We start from the raw sequence: 20,899 nt of genomic DNA on the forward strand, positions 1-20,899 counted from the left end.
GGGGACATCCTCACCAGATGACCAAACCACCTCAGCTGGCTCCTTTCGATGTGAAGAAGCAGCGGCTCTGCTCTGAGCTCTTCCCAAAGAGTCGAGCTTCTCACCCTCTCCAGGAGTATAAACCCAGATACCTGACGGAGGACTCTTGTTTCCACTGCTTGTAGTCGTGACCTTGTTCTTTCGGTCATTACCCAAAGTTCATGACCATAGTTGAAGGTACGTAAAACACCTGGTAAATTCAGAGTCTTGCTTTCTGGCTAAGGTCTTTCTTCACCACGATGGTCTGGTAGAGCATCCACAAAACGTCAGATGCCGCCCAAATTCGTCTGTCGATTTAACGCTTCAACTTATGCTCAATCATTAAGAAGATGCTGAAATACTCCTCCACTTACAGCAACAACTCTCCCATGACACAGAGGGGACAGTCCACGCTTTTTCGACAGAGGTGGTCCCAGATTTTTTTCTCCAGGTAAAACTGGAGTTGCGTCAGGAAGGGCATCCAGCGTAAAACTTGTGCCAACTACCAATGTGGATCTGGCTGTATCCGCTGTGGTGACCACAAACAAAAACAACCATGACAACAAATCTGAGACAACAACCATGGTCTCAGATTTGGAGGTGCAGATTCTCATTCCAGTCACTTCACACTGTGCCTCAGTCGGAAGTCACTGCCTGAACCCAACAGAGCCACATCATCCGCAAAAAGCAGAGAAAAAGCACTCGTGTTGTGTCTCGTACCATATGTGGAGGTGCAACAGGTGTAAAATTTGTGGCTCCATATGTGTTCTGCTGTTGTGACCCTGAGCATCATGGGAGCAACCAACCATGGTCTAGTGGTTAAAGTGTTAGGCTTGAGACAAGAGGCTCCACAGTTCAAATCCCAGCCTGACCAGAAAAATCACTAAGGGCCCTTGGGCAAGGTCCTTAATCCTTAGTTGCTCCCGGTGTGTGTAGTGGGCGCCTTGCATGGCAGCAGCCTGACATTGGGGTGAATGTGACGCATTAGTGTGTAAAGTGCTTTGATCGTCTGATGCAGATGGAAAAGCGCTATATAAATGCAGTCCAGTTATTTACCATTTAACCAAAACAAATTCACTTTCCAGAAACTTGTTCACATTTTCAGTTCCTGAGCTAACCACAAAGTTATGAGCCGTAACTTTGTACCAGCAGAAGATCTATGTTTACTGCCAAGTCCGACTTTTACTGGAGTTTTTAAAATGTTATAATTCATCTTTTTCATTCATTTTTAATTTACATCATGACCAACTTAAAAAGAAGGATGATTCGCCAGAGGGAAGTTAATTTCCTCAGTTTCCTTGAGCCTGGAATACTTTGATAGAAAAGGCACCTGAACAGCAACACTTTCATTTCGGAGCGTCGCAAACCTCTGCCGGCTTCGGAGACGGACTTGTTTTATAGCGTGGAGTCGGTGTGTTAGAAAGCGGAACATTCAGTGAATATTCACACAGCACACACTCAGCCGTCCAGCATCAGTCACCACGGCCAAACAGGAACATCTTTGTGGGTTGGCAGCAAATCAAGAGGAGCCCACAAGCAGCCGTTTTACTGTGAAACTTAAGTCAAATTAAGGAAGCAGACTGGAATCAAACTGACAAGTGCAATACAGCTGCAATGCTGCAGGAATCCAAAGTCGTTTATTACACCGAAAAAGATTCTCCCTTCAGTTAAGCTCCAGAGCCGAGTGCTGGCCTGCATTCTCCTGACGGCGCTGTGAACCGAGTGGAAAGTAGGGCACAAAATAATAAAGTAATAGTCCCTGAAAAGAGACAAAGCAAACTGTTGTTCCCAATGAGTTCAGCTCAGGTGCAGGCTGGAAGTGATCACAGAGGGAACAAGAAATAAAAAAAAATACAAGATTTGCTACAATAAGTCGGAAAACTCTCTTCAACTTGTGCCCGTGTTGAGTGTTTCTTTGATCGGGTAGACTCGGGTTTGCCTCGCTTTGTGTCCAATTTTCACAATGAGCACAGAAAGAATCTCTGTGAGATTTCAGGAGGATATCAGGAGTTGAAGACAGAGTGGGCCACCAGGTCCTTCCCGTGCCAGTCTGAGATTCCACAGAGCTTCTGGAATAAAAATGACTTTTCCCGACTTTGGTAGAGTGGTGTGCCTGCACAGGGTGACTTGGTACCCAACACGTCCAGGCAGGAGCTGCTCTTTGATGCAAACCCGTGTAAGAGTGGCTTTAATCTGAACCTGATTTAAACTCGAAAATGACTTTAAGATGTCCCCACAATTACTGTAAATCCCCCTCAACTTCTGACACCGAAAAGCGAGTCCAAAATTACTGAAATCATGACTAATTTCACTGTAGATTAATGTGTTGGTTATTTTTATGTTAACTCAGAAATTCTCAGCCTCATTTTTGGATCCAAAACAAGTGTTAAATCCAGTTTATGCCATATTTAGCCAATTCAAAACCAAATCTGTTCAAACCAGTTGATATCTGCTTTAAAATCCATTTCCATCACCTTGAAAAAACATTCAGTGGTGGGATCATTTAAAAGAGACCATTAAGACCAGATTATCTTCTCTTAGACCACATTAAAGAGAAATTAAAACGCTGCACTGTTGATTTGATGCAATTTAAGGTAAAAGCAATTTAGATTATCTTCGGTGAAATAACTTCAAATTAATTTATAATAAAACAGAACAAGAACAAATCTTTATATTCAGTTAAGAACAACCACAACAAATCAAAATGAGGCATCTTTCACTCAGTCGCTGAGCAGCACCTCAACACTCTTATTAAACATGAAGCCAGGAAAAGAAGAAAAGTGCAGGCACAGAGGGAGCACTGGATCAAAGGTTACATGTGCGTCACAGCCTCAGTTGTTCTTTGACTTTGAATGTTCCACAAACATCAAGGCTAGCAAACATGACAGATTACGGTAGTGTGAGGATGAGAGAGGGAACTTGGGTAAAGAGGTACAGCGTCTCAACTGGGACAAGTGGCTCGTGTTTGAAGTGTGTATTCAAGGCTTCTGAACTGTAGACAAAAAACATACGGGCGTGAAGGTGTTCGAAGACCCACATGTGGCCACTCGGCAAAATTATTAGCATGTGTCTGAACATTTACCACAATTCAAACAAAAGCAGAGAGTTCTCGGGGTTCATAATGCTACTAATTACACTTTCACAAACACCTAAAAATCAATTAACCAAATGATAAATGTGCCTGAATTATTTCATAAAAAAATCAAGTGAGCTTGTCCTAATAATTTTTTTTGTTTGTTTGTTTTGGAAGATATATTGGTCCAGAAATACTTTCAATAAATTATATTGTCATTTTAACAAGGGTAGTGAAGCTTTAATTATTAAGAATATTCATACATTGGAAACGTGATGCTGAAAAAAAAAATTCTAAATAAGGAAACAACAAACAAAATGGACTTTCAGTCTCTGTTATCAAAGACTGCGCTGAAAAAAAATAAAGGGAGTTTAAATATTCATGTTAATTAGTTCTCCTGTCTCCAAAACATTTCCACAGAGGTGGAGTTGTGGAGTGTGGCTCTGAAACAAAGTTCATTTGGACTTATCCTTACAAATACTTGAAACGGAATTGTGCAGTCATTGAGAAAAACATGAGCATCAATAAACTTCCCATGCTTCACTGTCAGTGTGTGTGTGTGTGTGTGTGTGTGTGTGTGTGTGTGTGTGTGTGTGTGTGTGTGTGTGTGTGTGTGTGTGTCCCTGAGTGGTGGAGCTACTGAGCTCTGTCCACACTAAAACTTACACAGGCAGGAGAGGAGATGATAAGCTGCAGCCAATTATTACAATGGTAGCAAAAACCATACTGTTTATTGTGGTATCATGATGCCAGCATTCCGATGTAAACACAGGTGTGTAAATACGAGCAACGACAGGGTCTGAATAATTACCAAAACCAGGTCCACTGTTATGGGTTACACTTTGGTCTTTAGGTCTGACGCGTGTTATTCTGTCTCTGGCATTATTCTCTGAGTGTTGGATTATTTTTGTGGTTTTCTCCTCTGCTGGCTATTTCTGGTGCTCTCGCTTAATGTTTCCTCTTGGTTAGTTCTGTGGGTTTCTGATTGCTTCTGGGGTAAAGGAGTCACTCTCCCTCGCTCTCTCTCTGGTCTCTGGCTCCGTCTGGTGTCCTCTTATTGTGCTACCCGATTTCACATTCCCCCTCAGTAGTTTAGTGTCTCCTTATCTCATTCCTGGTGCTGGATTCAAAATGGTTTTACACATGTTGCTAGCCTCCCCTGTTATGTCCCAAGGGTTTGCCATGCTGTTACAGACTTAGGCTGATATTCCCTGTTGCCGATGTGTTGGATAACTCTTTGCTGCCTCCCACTGTTACCTGTTGGAATGATCTTCCTGTGAATGACCTTGAATTATCTCCTGTGTTATAACTCTGGACATTAACCATATGGTCTGTTTTCTGCACGGGGGTCACTCCTCTGCAATGACAACTAAAGTACATATGGCATGATTAATCAATATATCTATTGTGAGAGGCCTAATATCATGGATTCCTGCAAAGTGGAAAAATAAATAAATAAATAAATAAATAAATAGATCCCAAAACTCCCCTCAAATTGAATTAACTGTTCCCTCATGACAAAATGTTGTCAAAATTCATCCATCATACTTTAGCCCATCTTGTATGTTATCAATTACACAGAAGTGAACTTGAACCCATAAACAGCCAACGATAAAAACAATTTTAAAAAAAATCCACTGCTATCCAAAATGCATTTCCTGTTGCAAGAAAGAAAAGTATCATCATTATAAGTTCTTCAGTCCAATATGTCCTTCAACCCAGACAACACAAGTACAAGGAGAGAGACGTTCTTACTAGAGATGGATCCTCTGCCTCTGGGCCCAGGGAAGCCCTGAAGTCCTCCGCACTCAGAGGAAGGCTGTCATCTTCTTCCCCTTCCTGGTCAGGCTCCTCCCCCAGAGCAGGAAAGACGGAAAGTCCGCCCACCTCGCCATCCACCATGCCATCTAGGCTGTCAGTCAGAGCGGCGAGCAGAGCCGCATTCTCCTCTTCTATCTGGAGGAAACCAAACAGAAGGCAGAACTGAAATTCATTGTCATTAAATAACACCATGAACTACCTCCAAGGTTATGGTGTCACCGTGTTGGTTTGTGAGCATGGATACAATGGGCCTCATGTATCAATGTTGCGCACTTGTGGCGTAAATTTACGGCGTAAACTTGAAATACACCAAAGTCGCCGTGACATGTATCAAGCAGTGCGCACCTGCCCATTTCTGGCGTATGCCTGACGTGATCTTGATAAATGATCTTGATCTTGATATAATTATAATAAACACGCCCAGAAATATTCAGACTCCACTTCAGACACACCCTCATATTACGACATGGAAGCTGGGAAGACGGCAAAGAAAAAGAACTCCACCAATCACAACGCGTGCCAATACAGCGTCAAAAGCGGCTGTCGTATCAATTGTTTTGTAGTATATAATCAATAAAGTGTTACAGTGGTCCCTCATTAATCGCTGGAGTTACGTTCTAAAAAATAGCCCGTAATACGCGAAACCGCAACGTAGTCAGCGTTATTTTTTACAATTATTATAGATGTTTCAAAGCTGTAAAACCCCTCACTACACAGTTTATACACTTTCTCAATCAGGCATGAACATTTTCTCACTTTTCTCTCGTGTGTAAACACTCTCAAAGTTCAAACCTTAGTAGGAAAATAATACCAAACTGTTTTCAGGCCCAAACATTTGTTTGAGAAATAAAAATAGAATGTTTTCCTATAAATAATTATGATGGCATTTAGAACTAACAAATTAATTTTAACGATCAACGAACGAGGTCGGACACATAAGAAATTATTAATAGTGACTCACCAGTATTTCACAGCTCGGGCCTCTGCGTCCTGGCGCTGCGCCTTTTCCCACTCACATCTCGCTGCAGCAGGTGTTTGTTTCCGTGTGACAAACACAGTTATGAGTAGTTGTTGGCGCTCTTTTCTCTTCTGGGCAACAAGATTCTTATAAACAGATACGCAGAACACAGAATACTGTAAAAAAAAAAAGGCATGCAAAATTGGACTAAATACTCTGCGAGACTCCGAGGCCACGACAGGTGAACGGCGTTATAGCGAGGGACCACTGTATTCTCTTTTCACATGTCAATAATTCTTGACATGTGGATATTTGCTCGCTCAATTAATAAGACACGCCTAATCTGTCAGATTTCTTTATTTTTTAAATGTATTTCTGTATTTGTTTTATTGTGACAACCAAATGGAGACGACAAAACCTGGTTGCAGCACGGGCGAATTAAGGGAATGACAAAACTACAGTTGTTATTATCAATGTCATAGTCTAAAACGATCACACCACATGAAGTTAAGCTCAGCGCTGCTCTGGCTCCAGGCTCGAAGTCTGGAGAAAAGGCGAGCAGCGCTGTCTTTGCAGTCAGTGCTGTAGCCACGGATCGTGCTCCATAATAATCCCGTAAAGGCGGGATTTGTATTGATTATTATGTAGTATAATCAGGAAAGTGTTATTTATGTAACATATGCATTGATTTGTATAATGGCACTGTTTATCATGTTGATCATCTTCATTTCTATGTGGATTCCAGCGCTGGTTCATTTTGGTGTATAATTTACGCCACCTCTCGACCTGGTGTATATTTTCAGCGCAGCGTACGCCAACGACCACGTTGATAAATGCCAAGTAGTGCATCCGTTTTGGCGTACACCCCATATACGCTCAAATATTACCGTACGCAACGTTGATACATGAGGCCCAATGTGTTTACATGAGAGAAAGCACAATTTCACTGTTGTTGAGTGGAATGACTTGGACTGGAGGTTTGGTGATGCACAGGCTGCTCCTTGGTGATCTAAAGACCACCGTTTGCTTTCCTTTGCTTTTTTGCAATATAGAATTTGAAATTCCCTGCAGAATCTGAATTTTTTCTTACTTATTTGAATCTCACAACATTCTGAGCATCACAGCTTTATTTGTATGCAAAAAATCCTACATATGGGCTGAATAAATGAGCATAATTAGGCTATGTACAGACTTGTTATATGTTCTGGGTAAATGACTGCATTCATGTGAGCAGGAAAGAAGATGCAAACAGTTTAAAAAAACCCAAAACAAATCCACAAACACTACTGATGCAAAAGGCGTCGTACAGCAGCGTTAGACAGTGGAGTTCACTGCAGCCCCACAGCGCATATAATGTGTCTTTGTCTTTTCACATCTTCATTTCTCCATGAGAAAGAAGTTCTGTCTTCAATCGATCCTTCCCACTCAACATGGGATTAAATTCTGATATGCTACTATAAATAAGCGACGTACTGACAGACGGCAGAGAAAGTAGGAGGGGGGCGTTTCCGTCTGCTTCTCAGTCTATTCATTATCGTGGGTTTAGAAGCAAATGACATCTGCTGTGTTCTTCTGATCAATAAGAGACTAGTTAAAATATAATATGGTGAAGGTGTGGAGGTGGGTTGGCGGGTGGTGGCAATAGACCACAAAGGACAAACAAGCTAAAAAAATCATTTCTCTTCAGCGGTCCGAGAGCTGACAGAAAGAACTGAATGAAAGAAATAAAACTATCAACAATGTGTTCCCTCATCAGATAACTACTGAAGCAGGAACGCAAGGAAATATTTAAAAAGTCCTATATGCATCATTTTTATATAACTATAATTTTATATAAGCAATGTTTGTATTTATAATGCCATATTGTGCCATTTTTACCTGAGGCCAAAATATGGCCATCAGGTATTGTGAAGACTTTATGTGCCTCTGTCCATCTGTCAGTCCGTAACTCCAGTCCTATTGCTGCCAGGGTCTTCAAATTCACAGGGAACATTCCTGGAACACAGACCGTGTACAAGTTCCAAAATGGCTAATCTTGACCTATTCTAAGGGGTCAAAAGGTCACATTATTTCTACACACTCTTTCATTGATTACATGCTCATACAGTTGAGTGCATTTTAGCATTGTGTTATATTTATAGAAAGAGTTTATTTTAGTTTTTTAATTTGTGGAATTTCTTTTAATCAGTGCTCTTAGTAAATGTGATGGGTGGTGTGAGCTCTTTCCAGCGGTGTAGGGCATGGCCATTTGCGTTAACGTTTTTTTTTCACAATTTGCAAAATATGCAAAATTGGCCGGTGTGAACCATCCAAAGTCTCCATCACAGAGATGAACAAAATATTATTTTACATGCCATGAGTGGGTAAATGTTTGTTTCTTGCATGAGGCCCAAAGTTTTACAACAAGCACAAAACCATGGGACTAAAAACGGGACTTTTCAACAACAACAAGGAGGAAGTGTCCCTTTGACTCAGAATGATATATTCATGAAGAAACGCAATAGTAAAGTTTTGAAACAAAAAGAGAAAAGAACTGAAATTAAAGTACATGTTTCCATGTCGCATTCTACGGCTCTGGTTTCAGTGTTGATTGTTCCACATCCTCATTTTAATTTTCCGTTAATGAATGAACCTGTTGGTGCCTCTTGTTTATGAAGATGATATTGTCAGTATCCCCGGTCCTTCTGGGATCCAGACCCTGTCATAAAGCCGGGAAGGCAAATAGCCTTTGAGGCGTCAGCTAATGGAGGGGTTGTAATAAAAATGAACATAAAAATGAACACACAGACGCAAAGAGACAGACGGAGACAGCGTTTAGTTCACCTGTGCTCCCACCGCCCCATGTCCGTCTTCATTTAACCAATACTCTGCAGCGCATCACCGCAATTTCCATCAGCAGAGTAGCATTACATAGCGGATGAGCCGCGCTAACTCCTGCTTTATCTCTTTGTTGTTGTCTTTTCATTCTCAAGATGGACTCAATTTAGACTCTATAATGGGTCGAGGGCAGTGTGGAGACACTGGAAACCTTTAGACAATCAATGATCCCCGGCTGACTTTCAACAAGAGGTAAACGAGACGGGTATTCCCTGAATTCGTGCAGCGAGGTTAACCGATACCGCCGCCCCGAGGTCTTCACAGGCCTGCAGCAGCAGCCATCCAATCCATACAGAGGCAGCGGCTCCATCATCACGTTACACACAGCATAACTGGGAATTACTTTCTTGGCAGCTTCCTGGGAGACACGCTGCCTGCCCGACTGTCACCACAGAGGTCAGGCATGGGGTCGAGGAGTATATCACTTTAAAAAATAAATAAATATGAGGAAAGTGCTAAAATCATAATGACACAGTCATTCCAGGGGAATTAAAAATATGCAGAAATTCTCAGTTGAATTCTCAGTCAAAGCTGTTATGCAATTCTTATTCATATTTCCACATTCCTGTTTTAAAAGTTTCTGAATTCAGATTATTTTATTAATCCCAAAAGGGCAAATCATTCATACAGTCAGCCAGTCCATAGTTACAGAAAAAAGTCTGATAAAAAGATGAAAAAAGATAAGGAATAAATCATCACAACAACAACAGTCAAAATAATCACAACCAGTGACAGCACAAAAACATACCCAACTGATGTGAACAATCATTCCCTGCAGGAACTCACCATGTCACAATCACAATTAACACAAACTTCATTTTAGATTTAGATTCTGATTTTACAAAATACAATAAATGAAGGTTTATGAGTGCAATGGTAAGAATAGTTCATGAGGTGAAAGATGAAATGTTCCATTCAACAATGCAAAGTTGAATGGAACATCTAGATCTAACAGATCTATTCTAGACATTATATAAAATAGATGCTTATCATTTGATATTTTATTAATTTGGAAACAAGAGAAAAGGGACTTACATTTTGGTGTGCGTTACTGGTCCTCTGAGGTCAAGAGGTTCCAAACAGTCCAACATAAACTTTAAATAGCAATCTAATCGAGCTCTTCATCTGACAGTGCTTCTACTACAGCTAGAGATGTCCCAGCAAATACTGCAAATACTGCCTCCGGGGTTTGGGTCAGGGTCAGGCTAACCCTAACCCTGACCCTAACCCTCCTTTTTCTGTTAGAAGAATGAGCAGCGTCAATAAGCTCATTCAAATCGTCATTTGTCACCAAAACAAACCCCGCCATACAACCCCTGGCAAAAATTATGGAATCACCGGCCTCGGAGGATGTTCATTCAGTTGTTTAATTTTGTAGAAAAAAAGCAGATCACAGACATGACACAAAACTAAAGTCATTTCAAATGGCAACTTTCTGGCTTTAAGAAACACTATAAGAAATCAAGAAAAAAAGATTGTGGCAGTCAGTAACGGTTACTTTTTTAGACCAAGCAGAGGAAAAAAATATGGAATCACTCAATTCTGAGGAAAAAATTATGGAATCACCCTGTAAATTTTCATCCCCCAAATTAACACCTGCATCAAATCAGATCTGCTCATTGACACTGACCCTATGCCATGACATTGACCCTATGTGTCTTTTTGCAAGGAATGTTTTTGCAGTTTTTGCTCTATGGCAAGATGCATTATCATCTTGAAAAATGATTTCATCATCCCCAAACAGCCTTTCAATTGTCCAAAATATCAACATAAACTTGTGCCTTTATTGATGATGTAATGACAGCCATCTCCCCAGTGCCTTTATCTGACATGCAGCCCCATATCATCAATGACTGTGGAAATTTACATGTTCTCTTCAGGCAGTCATCTTTATAAATCTCACTGGAAAGGCACCAAACAAAAGTTCCAGCATCATCACCTTGCCCAATGCAGATTCGAGATTCATCACTGAATATGACTTTCATCCAGTCATCCACAGTCCACAATTGCTTTTCCTTAGCCCATTGTAACCTTGTTTTTTTCTGTTTAGGTGTTAATGATGCCTTTCGTTTAGCTTTTCTGTATGTAAATCCCATTTCCTTTAGGCGGTTTCTTACAGTTCGGTCACAGACGTTGACTCCAGTTTCCTCCCATTCGTTCCTCATTTGTTTTGTTGTACATTTTTCGATTTTTGAGACATATTGCTTTAAGTTTTCTGTCTTGATGCTTTGATGTCTTCCTTGGTCTACCAGTATGTTTGCCTTTAACAACCTTCCCATGTTGTTTGTATTTGGTCCAGAGTTTAGACACAGCTGACTGTGAACAACCAACATCTTTTGCAACATTGCGTGATGATTTACTCTCTTTTAAGAGTTTGATAATCCTCTCCTTTGTTTCAATTGACATCTCTCGTGTTGGAGCCATGATTCATGTCAGTCCACTTGGTGCAACAGCTCTCCAAGGTGTGTTCACTCCTTTTTAGATGCAGACTAACGAGCAGATCTGATATGATGCAGGTGTTAGTTTTGGGGATGAAAATTTACAGGGTGATTCCATAATTTTTTCCTCAGAATTGAGGGATTCCATATTTTTTTCCTCTGCTTGGTCTAAAAAAGTAACCGTTACTGACTGCCACAATCTTTTTTTCTTGATTTCTTATAGTGTTTCTTAAAGCCAGAAAGTTGCCATTTGAAATGACTTTAGTTTTGTGTCATGTCTGTGATCTGCTTTTTTTCTACAAAATTAAACAACTGAATGAACATCCTCCGAGGCCGGTGATTCCATAATTTTTGCCAGGGGTTGTATTTATTAAACTAAGCGCCATCGGAGTGTCAACGGTTGACATACAAACCACCAATCAAATGACAAGGATCTATTTAGATGTTACATAAAACAAAATATAATGCATTTAACACTGCCAATTAATTGATGGCCAAAGGGAATAATTTGTGCATCTGTTGTTTATATTTCATATCACTTATTCCCACTAAGGGCCACGGTAAAGCTGGCGCTTATCCCAGTGTTCACTGGGCAGAAGGCTGGACACACTGCCAGAACAAACTGCCAGTTTATGTCAGGGCCACAGTGGAACACCCCACTTGACCATGCGCCCACTCACTTTTTTTTTTTAAATGAAAGTTGGTTAAACACCCACCCTAAATTAATTTTGTGAGCCTGACACACTGTAAAAAGCAAAAAGAGTTTTCCTGACGTTTTTCTTGTCACTTCCACGTCTCACCTGTGATGATGTCATCAGTGTGCACTGGCAGCAGTCGCTTGATAACGACCTCAATTTAAGAGTTTGCAGTACAAGGGTTTTGGACAAGGTGGAACACATGTGGCACAAAACGGGTCAATTCTTCTTCTTCTTTGGGCTGCTCCCGTTAAGGGGCACCACAACAGATCAATAGTTTCCATCTCACCCTGTCCTCTGTATCTTCCTCTGTCTCACAAACCACCTGCATGTCCTCCCTCAGCACATCCATAAACCTCTTCTCCTCCTGCCTAGTGGCTCTATCCTCAGCATCTTTCTCCCTTTATACCCTGGGTCCCTCCTCTGTACATGTCCAAATCATCCCAACCTCACCTCTCTGACATGGTCTCCAAACCATCCCACCTGAGCTGTCCCTCTGATATGTTTATTCCTAATCCTATCATTCTCATCACTCCCAAAGACAATCTCAACATCTTCAGCTCCGCCTCCCATCTTTTTGTTAGTGTCACCGTCTCTAAGCTGTCCAACATAGCTGGTCTCACTACTGTCTTGAAAACTTTCACCTTCACTCTTGCAAATATTCTTCAGTCACTCCTGCCACCTTTTTCCACCCACTCCACCCTGCCTGTACTCTCTTCTTCACCTCTCTACCACACTCTCCATTACTTTAGACAGTTGACCCCAAGTATTTAAACTCATCTACTTTCACCACTTCTACTTCTTGTAACTGCACTATTCCACTGGGCTCCCTCTCGTTTACATACATACATACTCAGTCTTGCTCCAAATAACTTTCATTCCCCTACTCTCCAGAGCATATCTCCACCTTTCCAGCCTAGACTCAACTTGTTTTCTACTCTCACTGCAGATCACAATGTCATCTGCAAACATCATAGTCCATGAAGACTCTTGTCTGATCTCATCTGTCAACCTGTCCATCACTACTGTGAACAAGAAAGGACTCAGCGCTGATCCTTGGTGTAATCCCATCTCCACCTTGAATGAGTCTGTCATTTCTACTGTGCATCTCACCGCTGGCACACTGTCCTTGTACATGTTCTGCATGACCCTCACATACTTCTCTGCCACTCCAGACTTCCTCATGCAATATCACAGCTCTTCTCTTGGCACCCTATCATAAGCTTTTTCCGAATCCACAAACACACAATGTAAGTCCTTACTCGCACCACATCATCCAGCCTTTCCTCTCTCTCATTTTCTTCATTCATTAGCTCCTCAAAATATTACCTCCACCTTCTCAACACACTCTCCTCACTTGTCAGCACATTACCATGTGCATCTTTTACCTCCCTAACCTGCTGCACATCCTTTCCAGGTCTGTCCCTTTGTCTGGCCAATCAGTACAAGTCCTTTTCTCTTTTCTTACTATTCAACTTGTTATACAGCACACTAAATGCCTTTTACATTTAGCTTTTGCCACTTCTCTTTTTTCCTTACGCTGCATCGCCTTCTTCTCTTGTCTACTTTCTTCATCTCTCCAATTATCCCAATTCTTTTTTGGCAACTGCTTTCTCCTTATGCTTACCTGGACATTTTCATTCCACCACCAAATCTCCTTGTCTTCCTTCCACTGTCCAGATGTCATACCCAGTACCTTCCTAGCTGAATCCCTCACCACATTTGCAGTACTTTTCCAGTTGTCCAAAACTGCTTCCCCCCCATCCAGTGCATCTCTCACCTACTCACTGAATTTCACACGACAGTCTTCCTCCTTCAGCTTCCACCATCTGAACCTTTGTTGAGTTCTCACTCTCCTCTTCTTCTTTACCTATAAAGTCATTCTACAAACCATCATCCTATGCTGTCTAACTACATTCTCTCCTGCCACCATCTTAGTCTCCAATTTTTTAGCTTGCATCTCCTGCACAGAATGTAGTCCACCCTGTGCTCCTCCCTTTTCTTAAAGTAGGTGTTCACTACAGCAATTTCCATCCTTTTTGCAAAATCAACTACCATCTGTCCTTCCACATTGCTGTCCTTACCATATTTACCCATTACTTCTTCATCATATCTGTTTCCCTCACCAACATGCCCAATGAAGTCTACTCCTATCACCACTCTTTGATACTTGGGTTCACTCTACACTACCTCATCTAACTCACTCCAGAAATCTTCATTCTCCTCCGTATCACAGCCTACCTGTGTGGCATATGCACTGATGATATTCATCATCACCCCTTCAATTTCCAACTTCACACTCATCACCCAGTCAGACACTCACTTAACCTCCAACAAACTCTTAACATACGCTTCCTTTAAAATACCCCAACACCATTTTTCTTCCTATCTTCACCATGATACAATAACTTGAACCCACCACCTATGCTCCTACTCTTACTTCCCTTCCACTTGGTCTCTTGCACACACAATATATCTACATGTCTCCTCTCCATTAAATCAGCCAGTTTTTTCCCTTTGCCAGTCATACTGTCAATATTCAAAGTACCGACTCTCACATCCACCCTTCTAGTTTTTCTCTTCTCCCGCTGTCTGTGGACACATTTTCCTCCTCTTCTTTTTCTTCTTCTCCCACCAAAACGGGTCAGTTATTTCTGGTTTATTTTTTATTTAACATGAAATCAGACATTTTATTGAAATATATGGAAGGTTAGGAAGAACAGCAAACACTTATAAAAGCTTTTCGTGGTAAAATAATGACTAGATGAACAAGCATTTTAAAGCGTGGTTCAGAGGAAAACAGGCTGAATTTGTTCTTAACACACTAATGACTGCAGGCGGCAGCACCCTTAAGACCTCTACCATTTTCACTTGTGTTTTGGCGATGGCGCCTCACCTCAAAAAGTTCATCAGTTGTACTGTAATGGATAGAAGCTGGTGACGCGCCCGCTGGCTGATCGTTGCACCACTGTAGTTCACTGAGGCAGCTGACGCTGTCGAAATCACTGGTGTCCAACTGGAAGAGGTCGATGTCTGGGAAGTCGGCGTCCAAACGGTCCGAACACACCTCCTCCTCCCCATACTGTGGACAGAAAAGAGAAGGATCAGAAGTCAGATTAGTCAAGTTTCTCAAGTGACACACTAAGCTTGTATTCCTCAATCATCTGTAGTTTTCTCTGGGCCCCTCCCCAATCGGACCGGGAGTGACATGTTTAGCCGCATGTTCTCCTTGAATTGCTGGCTGTCTGAGTGGTGTACAAAAAATGAGGTGGGCTTCATAGATAATTGGCAAAGCTTCTGGGGAAAACCTGGTCTTGTTAGGAGAGACGGCATCCATCCCACTTTGGATGGAGCAGCTCTCATTTCTAGAAATCTGGCCAATTTTCTTAAATCCTCCAAACCGTGACTATCCAGGGTTGGGACCAGGAAGCAGAGTTGTAGTCTTACACACCTCTCTGCAGCTTCTCTCCCCCTGCCATCCCCTCATTACCCCATCCCCGTAGAGACGGTGCCTGCTCCCAGACCACCAATAACCAGTAAAAATCTATTTAAGCATAAAAATTCAAAAAGAAAAAACAATATAGCACCTTCAACTGCACCACAGACTAAAATAGTTAAATGTGGTCTATTAAACATTAGGTCTCTCTCTTCTAAGTCCCTGTTAGTAAATGATATAATAATTGATCAACATATTGATTTATTCTGCCTTACAGAAACCTGGTTACAGCAGGATGAATATGTTAGTTTAAATGAGTCAACACCCCCGAGTCACACTAACTGCCAGAACGCTCGTAGCACGGGCCGAGGTGGAGGATTAGCAGCAATCTTCCATTCCAGCTTATTAATTAATCAAAAACCCAGACAGAGCTTTAATTCATTTGAAAGCTTGACTCTTAGTCTTGTCCATCCAAATTGGAAGTCCCAAAAACCAGTTTTATTTGTTATTATCTATCGTCCACCTGGTCGTTACTGTGCGTTTCTCTGTGAGTTTTCAGACCTTTTGTCTGACTTAGTGCTTAGCCTAGATAAGATAATTATAGTGGGCGATTTTAACATCCACAGATGCTGAGAATGACAGCCTCAACACTGCATTTAATCTATTATTAGACTCAATTGGCTTTGCTCAAAATGTAAATGAGTCCACCCACCACTTTAATCATGTTCTGACTTATGGTATGGAAATTGAAGACTTAACAGTATTCCCTGAAAACTCCCTTCTGTCTGATCATTTCTTAATAACATTTACATTTACTCTGATGAACTACCCAGCAGTGGGGAATAAGTTTCATTACACTAGAAGTCTTTCAGAAAGCGCTGTAACTAGGTTTAAGGATATGATTCCTTCTTTATGTTCTCTAATGCCATATACCAACACAGTGTAGAGTAGCTACCTAAACTCTGTAAGTGAGATAGAGTATCTCGTCAATAGTTTTACATCCTCATTGAAGACAACTTTGGATGCTGTAGCTCCTCTGAAAAAGAGAGCTTTAAATCAGAAGTGCCTGACCCCGTGGTATAACTCACAAACTCGCAGCTTAAAGCAGATAACCTGTAAGTTGGAGAGGAAATAGCATCTCACTAATTTAGAAGATCTTCACTTAGCCTGGAAAAAGAGTCTGTTGCTCTATAAAAAAAAGCCCTCCGTAAAGCTAGGACATCTTACTACTCATCACTAATTGAAGAAAATAAGAACAACCCCAGGTTTCTTTTCAGCACTGTAGCCAGGCTGACAAAGAGTCAGAGCTCTATTGAGCCGAGTATTCCTTTAACTTTAACTAGTAATGACTTCATGACTTTCTTTGCTAATAAAATTTAAACTATTAGAGAAAACATTACTCATAACCATCCCAAAGACGTATCGTTATCTTTGGCTGCTTTCAGTGATGCCGGTATTTGGTTAGACTCTTTCTCTCCGATTGTTCTGTCTAAGTTATTTTCATTAGTTACTTCCTCCAAACCATCAACATGTCTATTAGACCCCATTCCTACCAGGCTGCTCAAGGAAGCCCTACCATTAATTAATGCTTCGATCTTAAATATGATCAATCTATCTTTATTAGTTGGCTATGTACCACAGGCTTTTAAGATGGCAGTAATTAAGCCATTACTTAAAAAGCCATCACTTGACCCAGCTATCTTAGCTAATTATAGGCCAATCTCCAACCTTCCTTTTCTCTCAAAAATTCTTGAAAGGGTAGTTGTAAAACAGCTAACTGATCATCTGCAGAGGAATGGTCTATTTGAAGAGTTTCAGTCAGGTTTTAGAATTTATCATAGTACAGAAACAGCATTAGTGAAGGTTACAAATTATCTTTTTATGGCCTCAGACAGTGGACTCATCTCTGTGCTTGTTCTGTTAGACCTCAGTGCTGCTTTTGATACTGTTGACCATAAAATTTTATTACAGAGATTAGAGCATGCCATAGGTATTAAAGGCACTGCGCTGCGGTGGTTTGAATCATATTTATCTAATAGATTACAATTTGTTCATGTAAATGGGGAATCTTCTTCACAGACTAAGGTTAATTATGGAGTTCCACAAGGTTCTGTGCTAGGACCAATTTTATTTACTTTATACATGTTTCCCATAGGCAGTATTATTAGACGGCATTGCTTAAATTTTCATTGTTACGCAGATGATACCCAGCTTTATCTATCCATGAAGCCAGAGGACACACACCAATTAGCTAAACTGCAGGATTGTCTTACAGACATAAAGACATGGATGACCTCTAATTTCCTGCTTTTAAACTCAGATAAAACTGAAGTTATTGTACTTGGCCCCACAAATCTTAGAAACATGGTGTCTAACCAGATCCTTACTCTGGATGGCATTACCCTGACCTCTAGTAATACTGTGAGAAATCTTGGAGTCATTTTTGATCAGGATATGTCATTCAATGCGCATATTAAACAAATATGTAGGACTGCTTTTTTGCATTTGCACAATATCTCTAAAATCAGAAAGGTCTTGTCTCAGAGTGATGCTGAAAAACTAATTTATGCATTTATTTCCTCTAGGCTGGACTATTGTAATTCATTATTATCAGGTTGTCCTAAAAGTTCCCTGAAAAGCCTTCAGTTAATTCAAAATGCTGCAGCTAGAGTGCTAACAGGGACTAGAAGGAGAGAGCATATCTCACCCATATTGGCCTCTCTTCATTGGCTTCCTGTTAATTTTAGAATAGAATTTAAAATTCTTCTTCTTACTTATAAGGTTTTGAATAATCAGGTCCCACCTTATCTTAGGGACCTCATAGTACCATATCACCCCAATAGAGTGCTTCGCTCTCAGACTGCAGGCTTACTTGTAGTTCCTAGGGTTTGTAAGAGTAGAATGGGAGGCAGAGCCTTCAGCTTTCAGGCTCCTCTCCTGTGGAACCAGCTCCCAATTCAGATCAGGGAGACAGACACCCTCTCTACTTTTAAGATTAGGCTTAAAACTTTCCTTTTTGCTAAAGCTTATAGTTAGGGCTGGATCAGGTGACCCTGAACCATCCCTTAGTTATGCTGCTATAGACTTAGACTGCTGGGGGGTTCCCATGATGCACTGAGTGTTTCTTTCTCTTTTTGCTCTGTATGCACCACTCTGCATTTAATCATTAGTGATTGATCTCTGCTCCCTTCCACAGCATGTCTTTTTCCTGGTTCTCTCCCTCAGCCCCAACCAGTCCCAGCAGAAGACTGCCCCTCCCTGAGCCTGGTTCTGCTGGAGGTTTCTTCCTGTAAAAGGGAGTTTTTCCTTCCCACTGTTGCCAAGTGCTTGCTCACAGGGGGTCGTTTTGACCGTTGGGGTTTTGCCGTAATTATTGTATGGCCTTGCCTTACAATATAAAGCGCCTTGGGGCAACTGTTTGTTGTGATTTGGCGCTATATAAATAAAATTGATTTGATTTGATCATCTCTTTTGATTTGCAGTTTTATGCAATCGCACGGAATTGTTTAGAAGTGGCATTTTCTGAAGCTCACCACTCAGAACGTAGCACCTCAACTGTTAAGATTAGGCATTTATCTCCCATTGGGGAAACCCTTCCTAAAATATGTATGCAACTGAAGTACTGCGAGGCACTTTGGATAAAAGCCTTCCATCATCTGGCACACAGTGTACATTATTGTACTGTTCCCTGTCAGCCATACGGAGCTCTCACCTACAGCCGTGCGTCTCCTGTCAGAAAGAGACTTCAATGTTAGACAAGGCTAGACAATGAAACCAACATCGTATCGGCCCTGACATGATTAGTCACGGTCCCCATACACCTCAAAAAAATCACTGAAGCATCTTCACCCATATATCGTTTGCTGACTAACACCCTTCAGGTCACTGGGTGACAGTGTATCAGTGAAATGGGTCTCTGTTTTGTTTTACAGGGACTCTTTTCTCCCAGTGGTGCAGGGACTGTTTAATGGTTTCAACTCAATGTGTTTATATGGTGCAAAATCGCAACATAAGCACCGCCCCCATGGTGCTACACAAGAGCAAGGTCTAACTTTATCCATACCCTGAACAAGCTCATCGGCAACGGTGGTAAGTTTAAAACTCCCAGGATAATTTCTTAGAAGGAATAAAGGTCCAGCAGACCACACTCAGTGGGGTGATCATCTGCTTTGGCCATACTAAAAAAACAAACAAACAAAAGAACAACAAGGAATCATCAAACATGCAATGGCAGAAGGGTTGCAGCTAAGCAACCATAAATATACAGAGGAAAAGGAGTACAATGACCACTGGTTCACAAGGCAACCAAGAGATGAAGAGCAGCAAACTGGACTATAGCCGGCAACTCAGTGTTTTCACATGATCAGGTTTTTTTTTTGACCACATGATGGTCTCCAACCATAGCTACCTTTCAGACCTCAAACAGCGTCTATGTAGAACCCACAACCATAGCTACCCTCCAGACCTCAAACAGCTCCTATGTAGATGGGTCTAAAATGGATATGTGGATGGATTACTCAGTCCTGCCACTGAGGGGCACCGACTCCCAACAGGCACCAGTGGTTTCTGGGTTTCGAATGGCCTTGCTATTTTCCAGAATGTTTTAAATTTTGCTTTAGTTTTTTTCATGAATTTTTTTTAAAAAAGCTTGTAAATAAAATACATGCAGATGAATCTTAAAAAAAAAAGATTTTAGCATCAGTGAAATTTCAAATTCTTGAAATGCTTAAAATGCAGTTCTGTTTTAAAAAGTGTGTGTTTGATGGATTCATTTTAATAGTTCTTTAATAATGACTTGCTGGAGCTCTTTAAGCTTCTTCCGGGCTTTCCATCACACCCAAGGCAATAACACTTTAAATGAATCTTTGCAATTATCCAAAAGCCCCTGGGGCCTCTTCAAACAAACCTATAAACTCTTAAAACACACAATGTTCTTCTATTTACCAACTTACCCATTTTAGAACCCACCAACTCCTTTGGAGAACCAACAATTTCCTTTACTACAATATCAAAGAACCAGGCATGCTCCTGAACTCCATAAAACATCCTCAAGAACCACTCAAGTCACTTAGACTTAGCAAATTAAGGACGCTTTGTAGATCCGTATTTAATATCACCATTCCAGAGGCACTAGTCAGTAAACCGTCTGACGTGTCCCATCTCATCTGCACTTGGATAAAGGACTGGGTCACTAACCATAGACAGACTGTCAAACAGAGCCCTCACCTTTCTTCAACTTCACGCTCAGCACCAGGTGTCCACAAGGTGGAGTGCAAAATCCATGATTCTATGTTCTATACACCTATGACTCCATTCCAGTCCATCCCACCAACACCTTCGCTATATTCACGGATGACAGCACTGTGGTCAGACCGTTCTCATGAGTTGGCCGATGTAGATGAGGTCCAAAAATTTACAGTTTGGTGTTCAGTAAACAAAATGGCAATGACCATCACAAAAACAAAGGAACTGAGAACTGCCTTCAGGAAACACACATCTCAAAGGTTCTCTTGTGGACTCCTAACACCACTGTGGTTGTTCAGAAAGCATAGCGGCAACTATCTGGAGCGTCCTCTTAAACTA

At 41.2% G+C, this 20,899-nt stretch overlaps 1 protein-coding gene across 1 annotated transcript in view; it reads right to left on the reverse strand.

Annotated features, from left to right (window-relative positions):
* LOC117519709 (peroxisome proliferator-activated receptor gamma coactivator 1-beta-like) overlaps positions 1–20,899 on the reverse strand; it is a 215,026-nt gene that overhangs the window by 40,125 nt on the left and 154,002 nt on the right. Inside the window, exons 2-3 of the mRNA XM_034180967.1 lie at positions 14,777–14,962; positions 4,847–5,047 (exon numbers count right to left, since the gene is read on the reverse strand). Of these exons, the coding sequence (XP_034036858.1) occupies positions 4,847–5,047; positions 14,777–14,962 (387 nt within the window). The remainder of the gene's footprint in view (positions 1–4,846; positions 5,048–14,776; positions 14,963–20,899) is intronic.

Source organism: Thalassophryne amazonica, chromosome 11 (genome assembly GCF_902500255.1).
Source record: "Thalassophryne amazonica chromosome 11, fThaAma1.1, whole genome shotgun sequence".
Taxonomy (NCBI): Eukaryota; Metazoa; Chordata; class Actinopteri; order Batrachoidiformes; family Batrachoididae; genus Thalassophryne; species Thalassophryne amazonica.